General features: G+C 40.6%; 1 protein-coding gene across 1 annotated transcript in view; it reads left to right on the forward strand.

Moving 5' to 3' along the window:
* Positions 1-20,793, forward strand: part of SYNE2 (spectrin repeat containing nuclear envelope protein 2) — a 503,718-nt gene that overhangs the window by 217,360 nt on the left and 265,565 nt on the right. Inside the window, 4 exon segments of the mRNA XM_089687495.1 lie at positions 6,424-6,593; positions 11,335-11,485; positions 15,907-16,032; positions 17,121-17,348. Of these exon segments, the coding sequence (XP_089543621.1) occupies positions 6,424-6,593; positions 11,335-11,485; positions 15,907-16,032; positions 17,121-17,348 (675 nt within the window).

The raw sequence follows: 20,793 nt of genomic DNA on the forward strand, positions 1-20,793 counted from the left end.
AGCGGCGATCTGTCACCAGTGACAGGGCTTCCATCTTCACCCGGTCTTCTTTCAGGTTTTCTTGCTCCGGCCATTGGAATGGCTGAGCCGCAATGATGTCATGCGCACAGGAACCATTGCTGCGGCACAGCGCTCTGAAGAGATGGCATGTCCTCCCTTCAGCGCGTATGCGCTGATGACATCACTGGCTACAAAAGTAGTGAATGTCTCCTAAACGGTGCACATTTAGGAGATATTCCTTATACCTACAGAGAAGCTTTATTATAAGCTTACCCAGGGCTGTGGATAAGGGAGTACCACCAGTCCTCCAGTACGGGCCAGCAGGGGGGCCTAGGCAGCTGGGTGAATCTGATGTGGACAGTGAGGGTAATCGGCAAAGCGGGGTGGGCAGTTACTGGAACCGATCCCCTGTATGGCTCTCTCTATAGCAGCTGAAAGCTGGCTTCTTCTCCTCTCCTTCCCACTGGCTTTCAGCTGCTGCAAAGGGAGCCATATAGGGGATCGATTCCAGTAACTGACCCTCCACCGCACCCATCATCCTCTGCACCATACGATTTCCCTTGCTGCCCAGTCCCCCCCGTGTGCCCCCACTCCCACAGTGCTGCCGGCTTCCTTCCTCTCCTTTCTACCGACAGCTACAAGCACACAAAAGGATCCTTTAGGATAGAGGGTGGGGGAAGGGTCCAGTAAACATCACATTTACCAGCCCCTTCCTTTCCTGAATGAGCACAATGATCGGTACCAATCACTCACTGTGTTCATTCATAACATAGTAAACAACAGGGGGGGGGGCTGTCAGGGTGGCGGTATGGGGCCCCATGGTTTCTAGCAGCCCTGAGCTTACCTATAGGAAAGTGAGCAAGTGTTTTTTTTACTACCGGTTGAAGTATATGAGAATATTTTTTTTTTTTGTCAACTTTGTCACCAGTTTGTTGCATCTCCTCCAACCTCTTTCAGCTGCTTGCACTCATCCTAGTGTCAACTGCATACCGTTTCTCTGGAGTGCTTGCATTCTCCACCAGAGGTCATGCGAGAAGGTGACAATGCTGGAGGACAAATGGAAGACCGCTATCACTCCATGACAGGAAGTGCCTGAACATGGATGTTCATGGCAGGATCACCAGTGCTTATTTAACAAAAGCTGCAGATTTTAAATGATTAAATATAATTTTTGAAATTATTATGTTAAAGCCTTTAAAGAATTTAGTAATTGGGTTTAGCCCTACTTTAAGTGAAAGTAGACATGTGCACCTGTGTAAAATCAAGGATTACAAATGACTGTAAACTTTACTATCGGGTTGTACAACCCCAATTCCAAAAAATTTGGGATGCTGCATAAAATCTATATAAAAAGAGTGATGATTTGAAAATCTCATAAACCCATATTGTATTCACAATAAAAAAATAGAAAATACATCAAATGTTTAAACTGAAAAAAAAATACAATTATAAGAAAAAAATAAGGTAATTTTGAAATTGATGGCAGCAACACATCTTAAAAATTTGGGACAGGGCAGCAAAAAGCTGGCAAAACTAGTGGTGCTAACAAGGAAGAGCTGGAAGAATGTTACAACTAATAAGGGCAATTGGCAATAGGTCAGTAACATGATTGGGTATAAAAAGAGCATCTTAGAGAGTCTGAGTGTCTCAGGAGTAAAGATGGGCAGATGTGCACCAATCTGTGAAAAGCTATGTTGAAAAATGTTAGAACAATTTCAGAGTAATGTTCTTTAGCGTACAATTTCAAAGCCTTTAAAAATATAATCTACAGTACATAGTATCATCAAAAGATACCAAAAATATGGAGAAATCTGTGCACAGTGGATGAGGCCAAAACACAATATTGGATGCCTGTGATTTCAGGCCTTCAGATGGCACTACATAAAAACAGGCATGATTCTGTGATTGACATCACTGCATAGGCTCAGGAATACTTCCAAAATTCACTGTGAACACAGTTTGCCGTGCTACCAAAAATTCAAGATAAAGCTCTATCATGCAAGGAAGAAGCCATATCTGAACATGATCCAAAATGCTTACAAACAAATTAGCTTGCGAGCCACTGAGGTATATTATGAAGGTATAAGTACTAGATCGCTGGTTAATTAGCCCACGCTCTTCTAATGTGCATTTTTGAGAAATTAATTTAAATATTAACCGCGCTATAATATCCACAAAACAAATAAATCAAAAGTGCTATGTGCTTATAAATAAATAAAATATAAAAATAAATGGTGTATCATGATTGAAATTTGTGAAAACATATAAATTAATATTGAACGTAGCTAATTATATAAAATAATTCATATCTTACTAATACATCACAAAATGTGCAATCCTTATGACAATGTGCAATGTGCAAATTTCCCTCTGTGAAAAAAATTGTAATTTAATAAATAAAATAAAAAAGTTAATAAGAAGTGATAAATAAAAATTATATAAGGAGTGATGTTTTTTTAAAATAATCATCAAAAAGTTAAGTCTCTAAATAAATGACCATTATCTCCCACTGTGCAAAAGTGAATGTCCAGCTTTGATGGATATACTCTCCTTCTGTATGAAGATCTAATCTTTGCTGTGATGTTGAGAACCTGTGTGGCTGCAGGACTGAGGGATACTCCCTTCTTTGATCCACTCCTTAGTCCTCTGCCTTGATATTCCTCGTGTATAACATGTAAGAAAAGGAATAAAAGATATGGTGCCTTATCCTAGGGGTAAAACAGCCTTTTATTGTGCTTCTCTATTGCACTCACATTTTAAAAGTAACAAAAGCGCTTTGCATATATAAAAATTCCCGCAGCTTGTAGCTGAATCAAACGAATGGTGTGTGAACACACCCTCAGTACTCGCCGTATCGTTGTTAGATTGCGCGATGATGTCACTGCCCCTCTCCAACGCGTTGCGCTACAGGGATTGTCACACATCCCCCGGACGAAGCTACGAAATCCCTGTAGCGCAACGCGTTGGGGAGGGGCAGTGACGTCATCGCGCAATCTAACAACATGTTATACACGAGGAATATCAAGGCAGAGGACTAAGGAGTGGATCAAAGAAGGGAGCGCAGCACAATAATTTATTTACTTAACTGGCCTGCTTGCAGTCCAGACCTTTCACCAATTGAAAATATTTGGTGCATTTTAAAATGAAAATTATGACAGAGCCAGGACTGTTGAGCAGTTAGAATCCTATATCAGGCAAGAATGGACCGCATTCCTCTTCCAAAACTCCAGTAACTGGTTGCCTCAGTTTCTAGACATTTACAGAGTGGTGTTTAAAGAGAAGGGTGCTACACCATGGTAAACATGACCCTATCAAAACGTTTTTGAGACACGTTTTGTTGCCATCAATTTTTAAATAACCTTATTAATTTCCTAAAATGGTACATTTTTCTTATTTAAAGAATATGTAAAACCAACATTTCATACTCCTGATATGTGCCTGCTGTTCCATGTACTAGTATGGAGAAGTATCCTGTTCTCTTTGTATTGCTTCCTTTGTGTGAAATCCCTGGTGTTCCTGCCAGACCCTCTGCTTTCCTATTAAAAACTGACCACACTAGGCAGGAGAACACAGTGTTCAGTTCTCTAGCTGTGGTAGGAACTCAGTCTGCTCTCTTCCAATAATCAGACTTTCCCTGCACAGCCTCTCACTGGGAAGATCTGTGTGCTGCTGCTTCTCCTCCTCCCCTAGCTCTTAGACTACACGTACACTGGCCTACCCTTAAACGTAATTTTCCTGGCTGCAGAAAAACACTACATGCGATAAAAAAGCTGTAAAATGTTTTTGCCGCATTTAGCGCTTGGAATTTATTAATTTCATTGGCCATAGTACTTGCCATTAAAATGAGTAAACTCCCAAATGTTAAACTTGGCTATCACTTAGGCGCATTTACACATGTTTTTGCTGTGTTTGCCATCTTTTGGTCAAAACATTCCTTTCCTAAACGAGATTCTTCTGTGTTCAGGAGAGGGACGTTTAACTGCCCCTAAATCCTGCTGCTCCTGAACTCTGATAAAAGCCTATGTCTGCATGGACACACAGATTTTTGTTGAGGTCATGTGCTTTCGCAAAAAAAGACCAAAACCTCCTAAACTCACATGAGGCCTTAGGCAGCTGAGAACAGACTGTATTTGATCACTTATAATATAATTTTTTTTTTTATGAATACACGTTTTGCGTTCCATTTCTATTTTAAACTGAATGGGTTGTTTTACAAGGTGAGGGTTTATAATCCCTTTAAACATTTTATGTTTTCTATTGATTAAATTATGGGTTTGATTGATGATAATATGGGTTTGAGATTTGCATTTTATGCATTCTGCTTTTATGTAGATTTTACGCTGCTTCCCAACTTTTTTTTTTTGCTAGGGGTTCTTTGCGAGTAGAGCAATTTTTGCCTCTCAGGTATGTAACCTCTGACACCAATGATATATTTAGCTATCTATAAGGAAGACATTTTTCCCTTTCACTGTTTCAGTGTGCTACTTTCACACTGAGGAGTTTTTGAAGTGTTTTTGTGTTAAAAAAGCACCTAAAAAGCTCAAGAAAAATGCTTGTCTATGTATCTGAATGTATATGTATGTTTTTACACTGAGGCATTGTGCTTGCGGTGCGGCATAAAAACTTCTGCTTGCAGCATCTTTGGCGTAGCCCCAGAAACGACTCCTCCCATTGAAATCGGTGGAAACCGCCTGAAAAGTGTCTCAAAAATGCCTCTGGGAAGTGTTTTTGGAGCAGTTTTTAAGTCACATGTCCTTTTAAAAACACTCAGAGCGGTAAAAATGCCAATGCGTTTTTGCGGTGGATCAGTGTGAAAGTAGCCTTAAGAGGAAGGATCATTCTTCCTTCGAACCACCACACTATTGTATCAGGCACTGTAGGTATAGTAATTTTTGGCAGGAGTTCCCAGAGACTGGAAAGTTATTTCAAGGGTTTCAACAGGTTAAAAAATTAGAGAAAGGCTGGTCTAGGAGCTTTGCAAGCAGTTCATATTTTATTCCGCCTTTTAAAAACGTCACTCCTAGACCTGGTTCACAGCCAGGCAGATAGCAATTAAAAGCTTTGCTTCTATAAATATTTTAAGAAAAAATATCATTACAAATTTTTTCTAGATTGTTCTGCCCCCCATGGGACAAAGTACATGTAGCACGTGATATAGTCCAAACTGCCCCCCTCTTTATCTGGCAAGTCCGACGACATCTTGTAAGGAGAAGGATCCATTGTAGCTGCAGCTTGTCTCAGCTCAGAGCACTTTACTGAGACATGAGGGAGAAGGGACAAGTCGACCACTGTCTCTCTGCATTCCTGTGCTGCAGCTTGTTTAGGGAATGTTTTCTGGGCCCAGGGGCGGACTGACAACCCATGGGGCCCCCGGGCAATAGGAGATCATGGGGCCCCTGTGTCCTTGCCCAAACTCAAAAAAGCCTATGAAAAAGGTACCAGGGGCATCTCATGGGGCCCCCTACTGACCCCAGGCCCTCAGGCAGCGTCCGAGTTTCCAAATGGTCAGTCCGCCCCTGTCTGGGCCCGAGACAAGCTGCAGTTATTATGGGTCAGTTTCTTTCCAAGGTGTTATCTGGTTTACTGAGCTGGGGGGGGGAGGGGGGGGGTTTAAGGTTGGATGTCATAACAAGATTTAGGAGGAAGCAACTAACCACATGGGATAAAAAACTACATGTACTTTGTTCCGTTGGAGGTGAGGGGTGGGAAACTATATAAAATGATTTGTAATGATGGTTCTTTAAAAATTTGTTGTTGTATGAAAAAGAAGCTTTAGCTGCAATACTTGCCTTCACCTTGGTGCTGACCCCTGAAGTAATTCCTTTTGTCCACTGGATGTCCTTGGTCTTTTGGGGTTTCTCCAGCACCATTCAACCCACTTCCTGGGAACATCATCACTCCTGCCTTGGCTTACAGAAGAATGATGTAGAGATTGGAGCTATGTTATTACATAGCATCTCTCTGCAGTGTTCAGGATCTGCCCACCGCTGGAGGAAGAGGACCCATGACATCACATGACTGGACCAAGGACACCTAGAAAAAAAGTGTGTGTTGATTTTTTGGGGGTTTTTTTTAAATAGTGTGGTTGGTAAGGAGTAGGGAGAAGAATAGGGGAAGGTAAGTCAAAACTAGAGTTTGGTTTAGGGAGGTCAGCAGTGTTGGCTTCCATACTCTATCAGTACAGGTTTCCTCTCTGTCTTATGGTCTGTAGGTTCTCTAAATGTTCCTTTCAGTAATCTGCGTTGGACCTTCTTCGACTTTCTCCTAAAACAAGAGAGTCAATTTGCAGTGGAAATTGCTTTTTCTTTACTTTTTTAGTTATTTTTTAAGTTCTTTTTAAAGGTTCTCTGGCTTAGTTTTATGTCTTCTCTGAATGCTTCTAACCTTGCTTATTAATGCTATTTAATATGTTCTTTTTGACAGGATGTGAGTGCGGAATCTGTTCAAAAGAAAATTAATCAGGATGGTTTGGACAGTTTGAAACAAGTTGCCAAGGTAAATGCTTTGGAGGAGTGCGTGAAAGTAACTGAAGAACAGCGAGAGGCCATTGGTCAACTTCAACTGCAGCTCAATGATTGTGATTTCTTTAGGAGGTAAGTGCGGGTCATCCTTTTGAGCAGTTGATGTGTTATACGTATTAAATGCTGTGTTAAGAAATCTTCTGAAAGTTTACTGGGTGGAATCACAAAGCCATTATTAGAATAATGAAGCTGTCTCGTTTGTGGCATTCTAGAACTGAATATCACTACCTGTGGAGGAGACAATTTTCCCTTCCTGGAGATTTCACATTTTTAGTTGTTGAATGATTGGGTCTAAAATTTGAAGATGTAAATGCCGTCTTGCATTAAATCTTCCTTCATTTAACCATTTTATGCAATGTTGTAATGCTGCAAGGATTGATGGGTTAGAATTTTTCCATTTGAAATGTTCCGGCTGAGATGACTTCTAGTCAACATGACTAATCTCTTTATTGGTGTCGGTCTAGTTCCTCTTAAGAGTATTTATCTAAACCTCCCAAAAACTAAATATATGTTAGTTTACCAGCCCTTAGATTATGTGGCAGCATTAGTCTTTTTCCAGTTATTTTCACCTGGTAATCCTACAAAGAACACATTTCCTGTCCTAGGGTGACTACACTATTTTACTGTATCAATGTAAGAAGTCTTGATTATCACCCGGGTTGTACTTCAAACATACTTGTCCATGTTCATCTCCATTACATTGGGTAGAATAGGATTAGTAGTTTTCAGAAGGAAGGTAACATTGTTTAATGCTTCCAGTTCAGCTCGCAGGAAGTGACAAGGACATTGTATTTCTGGGAAAATCAACAGATAATTTCTGTATGTTTAAAAAATGTTCTTAGCCAGAAAATCCAAAACTAATGTAGCCACCACATCTTGACACTGCAACAGATTACATTTTTGTTATTGGTTTAATTATTTTTTAATGATGACCTGAGCATTTTTGATGCCCCTTCCATGATTTCAGATCCACCTAAAAATTGCAGGAGCCAGTTGCAATGTGGCCAGTTCTGCTCAATAAAAATACACCAATCAGCAATAACTTTATTACCACCCACCCTGATATTTAGTAGGTTCCCTTTTGCCACCAAAACAGCTTTGACCCATCAAGGCATGGACTCCACTAGACCCTGGAAAGTATGCTGTGGTATCTGGCACCAAACTATCAGTAGCAGATCCTTTAAGTCCTGAAAGTTGTGAGGTGAGGCGTCCATGGATCGAACTTGTTTTTCCAGCACATCCCACAGATGCTTGATTGGATTGAGATCTGGAGGCCAAGTCAGTACCTCAAACTTGTTGAGTTCCCCAAACCATTTAACCATTTTTTGCAGTGCAGCGAGGTGCATTATCTTGCTAAAAGAGGCCACTGTCATTGGGGAATACTGTTTCCATGAAGTGGTGTACTTGGTCTTTTTTTTTTTTTTTGTCAGGTCAGATGTCTAGCACAACCTAGGCAGGATGGTGCTGTGATCATCACTCCTCTTTTTTTTTTACAAATATTTATTAAATCTTTCAAATCGCATACAAAAAAAACCTTTCAACATTTCTATTAAACTCGTTGTCTAAAAAAACATTATTCTCCTCACAATTTATTTACAGTCATGGCCGAAATTGTTGGCACCCTTGATATTTCTCCAGGAAATCATGTATTTCTCACGAAACGTATTGCATTAACACATGTTTTGCTATACACATGTTTATTCCCTTTGTGTGTATTGGGACAAAACAAAAAAAGGGAGGAAAGAAAGCAAATTCGACATAATGTCACACAAACCTCCAAAAATGGGCTGGACAAAAGTATTGGCACCCTTTCACAACTGCGGATAAATAAGAATGTTACAAGCATGTGATGCTCCTGTAAACTCACCTGGGGCAAGTAACAGGTGTGGGCAATATAGAAATCACACCTGAAAGCAGATAAAAAGGAGAGACGTTCACTTAACCTTTGCATTGTGTGTCTGTCTGTGCCACACTAAGCATGGACAACAGAAAGAGGAGACGAGAACTGTCTGAGGACCTGAGAACCAAAATTGTGGCAAAATATCAACAATCTCAAGGTTACAAGTCCATCTCCAGAGAACTAGATTTGCCTTTGTCCACAGTGCGCAACATTATCAAGAAGTTTGCAACCCATGGCACTGTAGCTAATCTCCCTGGTCGTGGACGGATGAGGAAAATTGATGAAAGATTGCAACGCAGAATAGTCCGGATGGTGGATAAGCAGCCCCAAACATGTTCCAAAGACATTCAAGCTGTCCTGCAGGCTCAGGGAGCATCAGTGTCAGCGCGAACTATCCGTCGACATTTAAATGAAATGAAACGCTATGGCAGGAGACCCAGGAGGACCCCACTGCTGACACAGAGACATAAAAAAGCAAGACTACAGTTTGCCAAAATGTACTTGAGTAAGCCAAAAGCCTTCTGGGAAAACGTCTTGTGGACAGATGAGACCAAGATAGAGCTTTTCGGTAAAGCACATCATTCTACTGTTTACCGAAAACGGAATGAGGCCTACAAAGAACAAAACACAGTACCTACGGTAAAATATGGTGGAGGTTCAATGATGTTTTGGGGTTGTTTTGCTGCCTCTGGCACTGGGTGCCTTGACTGTGTGCAAGGCATCATGAAATCTGAGGATTACCAAAGGATTTTGGGTCGCACTGTAGGGCCCAGTGTCAGAAAGCTGGGTTTGCGTCCAAGATCCTGGGTCTTCCAGCAGGACAATGACCCCAAACATACGTCAAAAAGCACTCAGAAATGGATGGCAAAGAAGCGCTGGAGAGTTCTGAAGTGGCCAGCAATGAGCCCAGATCTAAATCCCATTGAACACCTGTGGAGAGATCTTAAAATTGCTGTTGGGAAAAGGTGTCCTTCCAATAAGAGAGACCTGGAGCTGTTTGCAAAGGAAGAGTGGTCCAAAATTCCGGGTGAGAGGTGTCAGAAGCTTATTGATGGTTATAGGAAGCGACTGATTTCAGTTATGTTTTCCAAAGGGTGTGCAACCAAATATTAAGTTAAGGGTGCCAATACTTTTGTCCAGCCCATTTTTGGGGTTTTGTGTGACATTATGTCATATTTGCTTTTCTGCCTCTGTTTTATATTTGTTCCAATACATACAAAGGGAATAAACATGTGTATAGCAAAACATGTGTTAATGCAATACCTTTTTTGTGTGAAATACTTGATTTTCAGGAAAAATATCAAGGGTGCCAACAATTTCGGCCATGACTGTATATATAACTTCCATTTTTTTTTTTTTTACTATTCCCCTCCCTCCTCCCCCCTCCCCCCCATACTCTACCTTTTCTCTTCCCGAATAAAGTCCATATTATTCTGATGTTCCTAAACCCATTTCTAAATCTCTTCCCAAGGTATTATCTCATCATATATTTTGCCTTTTCTCTGTATTCTTCCCAGCCTTTCCATTTTTTATTATACAGCTCTAATTTGTCCTCATGCATATAAAACAATTTTTCTGTCTCTGAGATCTGGTTTACTCGATCCCTCCAATCCTCCTCAGTTGGCACCTCCCTTTTCTTCCAAAACCTGGGAATCAGACTCTTTGCTGCGGTCAAATAATGCCATATCCCCGAACTCTCATATGCTTTCACTGAGAGTTCTGAGATATGGAGGAGACATAATTCTGGATCTAATCCTATTTTGATTTTAGTGATTTTCCCTATCAAACTATCCTCTGCCAGAACACCTGTATTTCTGGACACTCCCACCACATATGGTACCACGTGCCCACCTCTTCACAACCTCTCCAACACGTCTGTGAAATTTCCATATTCATCTTGTGTTCCACATTAGGGGTAATGTGCCACCTATTCAAACACTTATAATTTATTTCTACTTCCCGCATGCTAATATTATCGTGTATTAGTGTAAGCATTTTCCTCTGTTCCTCCTCCTCTATCTTTCTTCCCATATCTTTTTCCCATTTCTCTATGTGAATTAATTTTGTGTCTGTGTCAAGATCCATTAATATCTTATGTATTTTTGCCATTCCGTGTCTACCATTTCCCCGTGACTCAAATATTCTCTCAAATGGATTCCAGTCTTTTCTAGTTCTTATGGGCTTTGGAAGGCTCTCAAAAAAATACTTCAGTTGGTAATATCTTAATAGTGGTGTACTTGGTCAACAACAATGTTAGGTACTGTAGGTGCTACATGTCAAAGTAACATCCACATGAATGGCAGAACCCAAGGATTCCCAATAGAACATTATCCAAAGCATTACACTGCCTCCCTCAGCTTGTCTTCTTCCCATAATGCATCCTGGTGCCTTCTCAACTCCAGGTAAGTGACACACATACACCTGGCCATTCACAGGATGGAAAAGAAAAAATGACTCATCAGACCAGGCCACCTTCTTCCACTACTCCGTTGTCCTGTCCTAATGTTCACATTACCATTGTACGAACTTTTGGCTGTAGATATGGGTCAGCATGGGCACCCTGAACAGTCTGTGGCTACACAGCCCCATGCACAACGAACTGGGATGGTCATTCTTTCTGCTTTTAACACATCAGCTTCAGGGACAACATATTGACTTGCTGCCTAATATATCCTATGACTTTCACATGCCATTCTAATGGGATAATCAATGTTATTCACTTTACCTGTCAGTTGTCAGTGTTATGGTTGGTTAGTGTATGTCTGGGGTCTCCGGTAAAAGCTAACATTTTGGATTCATTTGCTTCTTTAATAATAACCTGATAACCTATCCAAATTACTCTTTCTTGTAGCTATAATTTATTTTAAACTGTCCATGAGATCATTTTGTAATTTGCCACTTATTTCTCACCAGGCAACTAGAGACCTCGCTAAGCGACTTGCCGGCCAGCGACAATGAGTCCCTTCGAATCTTTGCTCTGCTAACTACAGTGGAGGAGAGACTGCGCCAGGCTGAAATGCTTTCAGATGACGGGGAAAGAGTTGTTATTATAAATGAGGTCCAGGTAAGAGTTCAGTGTGTGCATCCTCTAATCTTCTGTCTGTGTGTTCCAGTAGTGTAAAATTAGTAGCAGTTATATGTTTGAGGTTGACCTTTACATCTTTTTGGCATCTTTTAGTTTTCATATAAGATTGGGGTGATAAAATGTCTAATTTCCCTAAGCAGTTAGTACCTTTTTTTCCCTCATATAAATGTCAAACGATTTTTCATTTCATCAAGGCTCTACATATTGGTTTGCATTATCGTCTTTATACTGCTTACCGATTACCTATTCGGTTAATCATTACTGTATGTGCGGATTATCAGTAATTTTACAGGATAGTTATAGTGTTCTTTAGGCAAAGTTAAACTGTATAATTGCAATCCTAGTTTTTTCCTTGTAAGCCACTGTCAAGCTGCAGTATTTGAAGTCTGCACAAAGGCAAGGCCATAGCTTGGTTTGTGAGACCAGTTATTGAGTACCACTCTCTACTTCATTTTATTGATGGCTGCCCCATTTTGTTTTTTTTTTCCTATTAAGAATCTGTAATAGCCAGAATGATACGAAACTTTGTAAAATAAAAATTGTACTTCTTTTACACCTCTTAAATTGCTACGGTCAGAAAGAAAGGACATGTTTTAGCACAATATAAGTACGGTAAGGACACAATCCTACCCTGCCCCCAGTTACATAGGCCATAAATCATTAATATGCAAAAAATGACTGGTAAACGCCTAGGTGATTTTTTTTTTTTGGCCACTAAATTTTATTTATATCGGCTTTTCAAAATAACGAACAATAACTGCGAGTTCAGAGCATGGGTAGGCAACCTTTTGAGCGTATTGCGCCAGAAAATGTTTGTAAGAAATTGAGAGCTCCAGGCGTGCAACATGAAATATCTACTTCACATTCTAAACAAAAATTTTTTTAGCAAGTAAATATTGGTGCTATAAGCTAGATTCTGCAATATTAACCCCCAGCATCTCTGTCTGAGACTGAAATAATAACCCTTAACATTCGGTGTCAGTGACTGAGATATCCCTCCAACATTGGTGTCAGTGACTAAAACAACCCCCGACATGAGTGTCGGTCATTGAAATAACATACCTCCCCACTTTTGAATTAGATATAGAAGGGCAGCCTAGAAGAGGGATAATGAGGCACGTGAAGCCCAGTGAGAAGTGGGTATACATATATATATATATATATATATATATATATATATATATATATATATATATATATATATATATATATATATACCTATATATATATATATATATATATATATATATACCTAAATGTTGGGTGTGGTTTAAAAGGGTATTGGTAAATAGTCTACTCACAGTATACTGCTCACAGCATGTACTGCACATTTGCCCCTGTCCTTGTATTAATACTGGACTATTTAGTAACATGAGTAACACAAATGCAAAGGTCAGTGGCAGTGCAGAGTGGAGAGGTCAGTAATATATAGTGCAGAGTACAGGGGTTAGTAGTATGCAATGCAGAGTGGAGAGGTCAGTAATATATAGTGGAGAGGTCAGTAATATATAATGCAGAGTACAGGGGTTAGTAGTATGCAATGCAGAGTGGAGAGGTCAGTAATACAGTCAGGTCCATAAATATTGGGACATCAACACAATTCTAAAATTTGTGGCTCTATACACCACCACAATGGATTTGAAATGAAACAAACAAGATGTGTTTTAACTGCAGACTGTCAGCTTTAATTTGAGGGTATTTACATCTAAATCAGGTGAACGGTGTAGGAATTACAAAAGTTTGCATATGTGCCTCCCACTTGTTAAGGGACCAAAAGTAATGGGACAGAATAATAATCATAAATCAAACTTTCACTTTTTAATACTTGGTTGAAAATTCTTTGCAGTCAATTACAGCCTGAAGTCTGGAACGCATAGACATCACCAGGCGCTGGGTTTCATCGCTGGTGATGCTCTGCCAGGCCTCTACTGCAACTGTCTTCAGTTCCTGCTTGTTCTTGGGGCATTTTCCCTTCAGTTTTGTCTTCAGCAAGTGAAATGCATGCTCAATCGGATTCAGGTCAGGTGACTGACTTGGCCATTGCATAACATTCCACTTCTTTCCCTTAAAAAACTCTTTGGTTGCTTTTGCAGTATGCTTTGGGTCATTGTCCATCTGCACTGTGAAGCGGCGTCCAATGAGTTCTGAAGCATTTGGCTGAATATGAGCAGATAATATTCCTGAAACACTTCAGAATTCATCCTGCTGCTTTTGTCAGCAGTCACATCATCAATAAATACAAGAGAACCAGTTCCATTGGCAGCCATACATGCCCACGCCATGACACTACCACCACCATGCTTCACTGATGAGGTGGTATGCTTAGGATCATGAGCAGTTCCTTTCCTTCTCCATACTCTTCTCTTCCCATCACTCTGGTACAAGTTGATCTTGGTCTCATCTGTCCATAGGATGTTGTTCCAGAACTGTGAAGGCTTTTTTAGATGTAGTTTGGCAAACTCTAATCAGGCCTTCCTGTTTTTGAGGCTCAGCAATGGTTTACATCTTGTGGTGAACCCTCTGTATTCACTCTGGTGAAGTCTTCTCTTGATTGTTGACTTTGACACACATACACCTACCTCCTGGAGAGTGTTCTTGATCTGGCCAACTGTTGTGAAGGGTGTTTTCTTCACCAGGGAAAGAATTCTTCAGTCATCCACCACAGTTGTTTTCCGTGGTCTTCCGGGTCTTTTGGTGTTGCTGAGCTCACCGGTGCGTTCCTTCTTTTTAAGAATGTTCCAAACAGTTGTTTTGGCCACACCTAATGTTTTTGCTATTTCTCTGATGGGTTTGTTTTGTTTTTTCAGCCTAATGATGGCTTGCTTCACTGATAGTGACAGCTCTTTGGATCTCATCTTGAGAGTTGACAGCAACAGATTCCAAATGCAAATAGCACACTTGAAATGAACTCTGGACCTTTTATCTGCTCATTGTAATTGGGATAATGAGGGAATAACACACACCTGGCCATGGAACAGCTGAGAAGCCAATTGTCCCATTACTTTTGGTCCCTTAACAAGTGGGAGGCACATATGCAAACTGTTGTAATTCCTACACCGTTCACCTGATTTGGATGTAAATACCCTCAAATTAAAGCTGACAGTCTTCCGGTAAAGCACATCTTGTTCATTTCATTTCAAATCCATTGTGGTGGTGTATAGAGCCAAAAATTTTAGAATTGTGTCGATGTCCCAATATTTATGGACCTGACTGTATATAGTGCAGAGTACAGGGGTTAGTAGTATGCAATGCAGAGTGGAGAGGTCAGTAATATATAATGCAGAGTACAGGGGTTAGTAGTATGCAATGCAGAGTGGAGAGGTCAGTAATATATAGTGCAGAGTACAGGGGTTAGTAGTATGCAATGCAGAGTGGAGAGGTCAGTAATATATAATGCAGAGTACAGGGGTTAGCAGTATGCAATGCAGAGTGGAGAGGTCAGTAATATATAATGCAGAGTACAGGGGTTAGTAGTATGCAATGCAGAGTGGAGAGGTCAGTAATATATAGTGCAGAGTACAGGGGTTAGTAGTATGCAATGCAGAGTGAGACGGTAAGAAGTAACACAGAGTAGCAGTATGTCCTCCCCCATATGTACACCTCTGTCGTAAACGGAGTTCAAAATTGTTGGTATGGCCATTGGAAATCACAGGACCCCTTATACTCCTAATCACTCTAATACACTCACCTGGCCCCTCCTAAATCATTCGTTCACAGAGAAATGAAGGAGCTGGGCTAAGAGCCACTAGCCAGTGATTTCCCCAGACTGAGAGCCATCAGCTACTCAGTTCCTTGGGCTCAGAGCTGCCAGTCAATGAAGCACACCAGTGGAATGGGACATCATGTGGTCCATTCGTTTGAAATGGTGTTGTGTTAATAGGATATGGTGTAGGGGCTCAAGGGCTGGGTAAATCAAATGCTGGGTTGCTGACTGGCCCAGGTCATACACACAAGTAATCTTACTTTCTCATCTGTGCTGTTCTCTTTAGTTTCACTTTATTACTAGGACCTGATTTTCCCATCTTCTTGATTAATCACTTCCAGCTGCCACTCCAGTGTCCCATATGCATGCTCTTCCTACCCACTCAAGTTTTAGACTTTTGTTTATATAGCTTTTGGGACATAATTCTATTTAGTAAAATGGTTTCAGACCAGTCAAATGCATAAACAGTACAAGTGACATGTACTGTATACTGAATAGGTAATAACTACAGACTTCAGCAGGATGAAGTACAGCTGTAATTAATCCACAAATGAGCAGATAAGAATCAAAACACATTTTGCTTCATAGCAGCATTAGCATTGTGATATACCCAGTGAGACCCAGACGACACCATATGGAGTATTATTACATTTATTGAATAATGATTGTAATTGGCACATTCTTTCTCTGTGTTTAGCCGCTGTATAATGAAATCAAATCTTACATGGAGTGTCTTTCAAAAGTTGCTGCTAAGATTCCCTGCACTGTTAAAATGGAGGAGAAGGAGTTAGGAGATCATGTTGGAGATGTCGTGGGAGTAAATGTGAGTCTGCTGCAAATTTACAAAATCGAAGCAGTGATGTTTTAATGCATTATATATGAGGAGAGAAGCTTAGCAATGATGCAAAATACTTTTTGCAAACATGTTTGTGATTCTCCTGGGATTTAATTACAATGTACACACTTTGATTTTCTCTCAAAAACAGTTTATATTCATTGTCATCTCAAGGCGGTTTTTAATTCTAGTCTACCCAAATGTTCTAGTTTACAGAATATTTGTATATTTTAGAAATATGTTAGGTCTCATAATGGGGTAAAATAAGTGTTTTTTTAAAAAAAAAAAAAAAGTTTGAATATGTTTATATCCGTTTTTTTCATACAGGATAGTTATGGTGACAATGATGACATTCAGAACAATTTAGATCATGTTATAGAGGGGAAGGGTTAGAACCACTGTCAGGTTTTGATTGCGAACAGGTTTCCCATTAGGGAGATTTCTTCCCACTTACACACAAAAAAGGTATTCTGTACTCTTGCAGTACATGCATACTGGATGTTTGACAGGATCAACAGATAATTTTCTGTACTTGCAGCACTTTTATAGTTCTAAAATATAGGAAATGTGCATGTATTGCAAAAATGGGCTAAATATGTTTTTGTTACCCAGACCAGCATTTCTCAACTTTTTTCCAGTGGCGGCACCCTTTAAATGTATGGAAAATCTCAATGCACCCCAGTCTAAAATGTGAAAGTAAATATGCCTATAACCTAAATCAGATGAAATCTGCTACATATCAGAGTCCCCCATCACATCTATGTCCCACCTATAAATTAGAGCCCCCCCCCACCCATCCCTAGATAGTCTTCCATCACAGAGTCAGACTTCCTCAATTACGTCAGAGTTTGTCCATCACAAAGTCCTCTCATCGATCTCTGATCCAAGACAAACTGAATCTAATGCTTATGGCACCCCGGGGGATCTCAAATGGCTTGTTGGTTGAGAAATGCTGACCCAGACATATATTTTAAAAAGTGCTTTTACTTATCTTTAAGATTCCAGAATATCAGCTATGTTTTTTCATATGGAATGGCTTGATTTAAAGTGAATTCTTTCATATTTTTGCTTTTCAGACACAGGATACCCAGCTGGTCAGTGAACAGCTTAAACCACCCACCAGCAGAGATGCCACCACTTTGCCATCTGCTATCTTTGTTAAAGAAGCAGTATCTGCTCCAGAGGAGCCTCTCCCTCACTATACCCAATTCCAGGAACGGATGCAAGAGATACTCTCAAATATTTCACATACTGGTGGAGATTGTGCCCGAACAGGGAAAACTCTGGAAAAGTTTGCCAGCCAGGTACTTAATTTTTCCTTTCTGAACAAATTTGTTCTTGGCATAGTCAGAAGGTAGCTGATCATTAGCAACTGCACATCAAAAGCCCAAAATAAAGGACATTGGGCCTCTTGATGGTGCCAGAAAAAATAACAGTGTTACCTTTGATAACCAAACTGACTCTCATGTTTATAATCTGTTAAGAAATGTTAGTTAGAAAATGTTTTTAATTATATACAACATGGATCATTCATTCGTATTTGGTCAGAAAATCCACCTGGAATTCAGATAACGTTTAAGTGGCCCTCACATGTTAAGACAGGCCATACATTATACAATAGTCTGTGTTTATGGGGGGGGATCCCTCCCACAGTGCTATTGTATTTTTACAGTATACGGTTTCCCAGCCAGCAGAGTAGAATGACCACTATAGCCACCAGCAGTGATCAAATTAAAAAAAGACAGGTTGGTTGTACTGCAGTCTGTCGATAATTCCTGCTGAACCAGCCAAATTTCGATCTGTCTATGGCTGGCTATAGGCTGAATCTGAGCTCTATTCATGTGTTATAGGATTTGATTTAGAAAGACATATTCAAAAGTTGTTTTATAGATATGACTTCTATTTTCTGCCATTTCCATGTGTGCCCTTTGGTATATATACTGTATATTACAGGCCACACATGTTCCTAGTAGCATTCTGAAATGCTTTTTTTAAGTTCATTAGTTTTTATATCCCTTCACGGGCCAAAATTGAATTATACCTTCATTCCTCCCACCCATGTTGCTCCTGCCCATTCAAAGCTTTGTATTTTAAAGCTGTCACGTGACTCTCGACAGCACCTCTTCTGGTAGTGAAGACCAGTGGTCCATCACTGCAAGCCAGGCCAATCTGGTCTTGATGCTGTCCTTCAGGACATGATCTTGTAGTGCTTTGTAGTCTTCAGAACCAGTGAAGATCCTTCTGATGGACAGTCAGTGGGAAATGTCTGTGTCACCAGGCAGTGATGTGGGCATGCGAAGAAGGACCCTTCCACTCTGCATTGCAGAAAAGAGAAGATTCCACCTTATGACTAAAAGAATACATATTGTAATTGGGGAAAGTGGCTGAATTCTATAAAACTTGATCTGAACTATTGTTTCAAGAAAGATTAGGAGAGGGAAAATGATTAAATGTATGGATGTTAGTTTGGCAAAGGACCTGTAATTGTGCTCTGTTCCTGGAGGACCTAAAAATTAGAAGCGCATGGCGACCTTCTGTCTGTTCTGTATGTGGGATTAGCGAAAGTGTTGAACATAATTTCCTCCCTAATAAAACAACAAATAAACGAGCGCTCCCAACCCTGTGGAAGTCAATAGAGTCACAAGCCCAGGAACAGATAAAATCGAAATTCATTTTAATGTTGGGTTAAAAAGCATGACATGTAGGAGTGCCCCGACTGATACATCACCTAGCCAGTGGAGAGGAGAAATGCATATTCCCAAAAGTTGGAGGATACATGATCCTGGACTCGAGTAGGTTGATCAGCCCAGGAACCTCAGAACAGTGGGAGGAGTGTGTGGATGGCAGCCACCGGGATCACTAAGATGATGTAACCGCTGGAAGTCACATGTCCCAGACCCAGATGTAATGTCATACACTTGGTTAGAGACCACCTGAACAAGGGCTGGTGGGGGCAAACTGGAAGCTTAGTGGAGCACTCAAACCATGTCAAAGGAGAGAAGCCGGTCATTATGATCACATGTTTCAGGGACTTGCCTCTTCCTCAGATCATTTCATACTATATGGGCTAACTGAACTGTGACTACACTTATTGTCACAGGACCAGGAATATGGATTCCCTGCTGCAGTGTTCCTTTATGATTTCTGTACAAAGAAAATACAGTCATGGCCGAAATTGTTGGCACCCTTGATATTTTTCCTGAAAATCAAGTATTTCACACAAAAAAGGTATTGCATTAACACATGTTTTGCTATACACATGTTTATTCCCTTTGTATGTATTGGAACAAATATAAAACAGAGGCAGAAAAGCAAATATGACATAATGTCACACAAAACCCCAAAAATGGGCTGGACAAAAGTATTGGCACCCTTAACTTAATATTTGGTTGCACACCCTTTGGAAAACATAACTGAAATCAGTCGCTTCCTATAACCATCAATAAGCTTCTGACACCTCTCACCCGGAATTTTGGACCACTCTTCCTTTGCAAACAGCTCCAGGTCTCTCTTATTGGAAGGACACCTTTTCCCAACAGCAATTTTAAGATCTCTCCACAGGTGTTCAATGGGATTTAGATCTGGGCTCATTGCTGGCCACTTCAGAACTCTCCAGCGCTTCTTTGCCATCCATTTCTGAGTGCTTTTTGACGTATGTTTGGGGTCATTGTCCTGCTGGAAGACCCAGGATCTTGGACGCAAACCCAGCTTTCTGACACTGGGCCCTACAGTGCGACCCAAAATCCTTTGGTAATCCTCAGATTTCATGATGCCTTGCACACAGTCAAGGCACCCAGTGCCAGAGGCAGCAAAACAACCCCAAAACATCATTGAACCTCCACCATATTTTACCGTAGGTACTGTGTTTTGTTCTTTGTAGGCCTCATTCCGTTTTCGGTAAACAGTAGAATGATGTGCTTTACCGAAAAGCTCTATCTTGGTCTCATCTGTCCACAAGACGTTTTCCCAGAAGGCTTTTGGCTTACTCAAGTACATTTTGGCAAACTGTAGTCTTGCTTTTTTATGTCTCTGTGTCAGCAGTGGGGTCCTCCTGGGTCTCCTGCCATAGCGTTTCATTTCATTTAAATGTCGACGGATAGTTCGCGCTGACACTGATGCTCCCTGAGCCTGCAGGACAGCTTGAATGTCTTTGGAACATGTTTGGGGCTGCTTATCCACCATCCGGACTATTCTGCGTTGCAATCTTTCATCAATTTTCCTCATCCGTCCACGACCAGGGAGATTAGCTACAGTGCCATGGGTTGCAAACTTCTTGATAATGTTGCGCACTGTGGACAAAGGCAAATCTAGTTCTCTGGAGATGGACTTGTAACCTTGAGATTGTTGATATTTTGCCACAATTTTGGTTCTCAGGTCCTCAGACAGTTCTCGTCTCCTCTTTCTGTTGTCCATGCTTAGTGTGGCACAGACAGACACACAATGCAAAGGTTAAGTGAACGTCTCTCCTTTTTATCTGCTTTCAGGTGTGATTTCTATATTGCCCACACCTGTTACTTGCCCCAGGTGAGTTTACAGGAGCATCACATGCTTGTAACATTCTTATTTATCCGCAGTTGTGAAAGGGTGCCAATACTTTTGTCCAGCCCATTTTTGGAGGTTTGTGTGACATTATGTCGAATTTGCTTTCTTTCCTCCCTTTTTTTGTTTTGTCCCAATACACACAAAGGGAATAAACATGTGTATAGCAAAACATGTGTTAATGCAATACGTTTCGTGAGAAATACATGA

Source organism: Staurois parvus, unplaced genomic scaffold (genome assembly GCF_062004578.1).
Source record: "Staurois parvus isolate SC_StPar_1 unplaced genomic scaffold, SC_StPar_1.0 ptg000426l, whole genome shotgun sequence".
Classification (NCBI taxonomy): Eukaryota; Metazoa; Chordata; class Amphibia; order Anura; family Ranidae; genus Staurois; species Staurois parvus.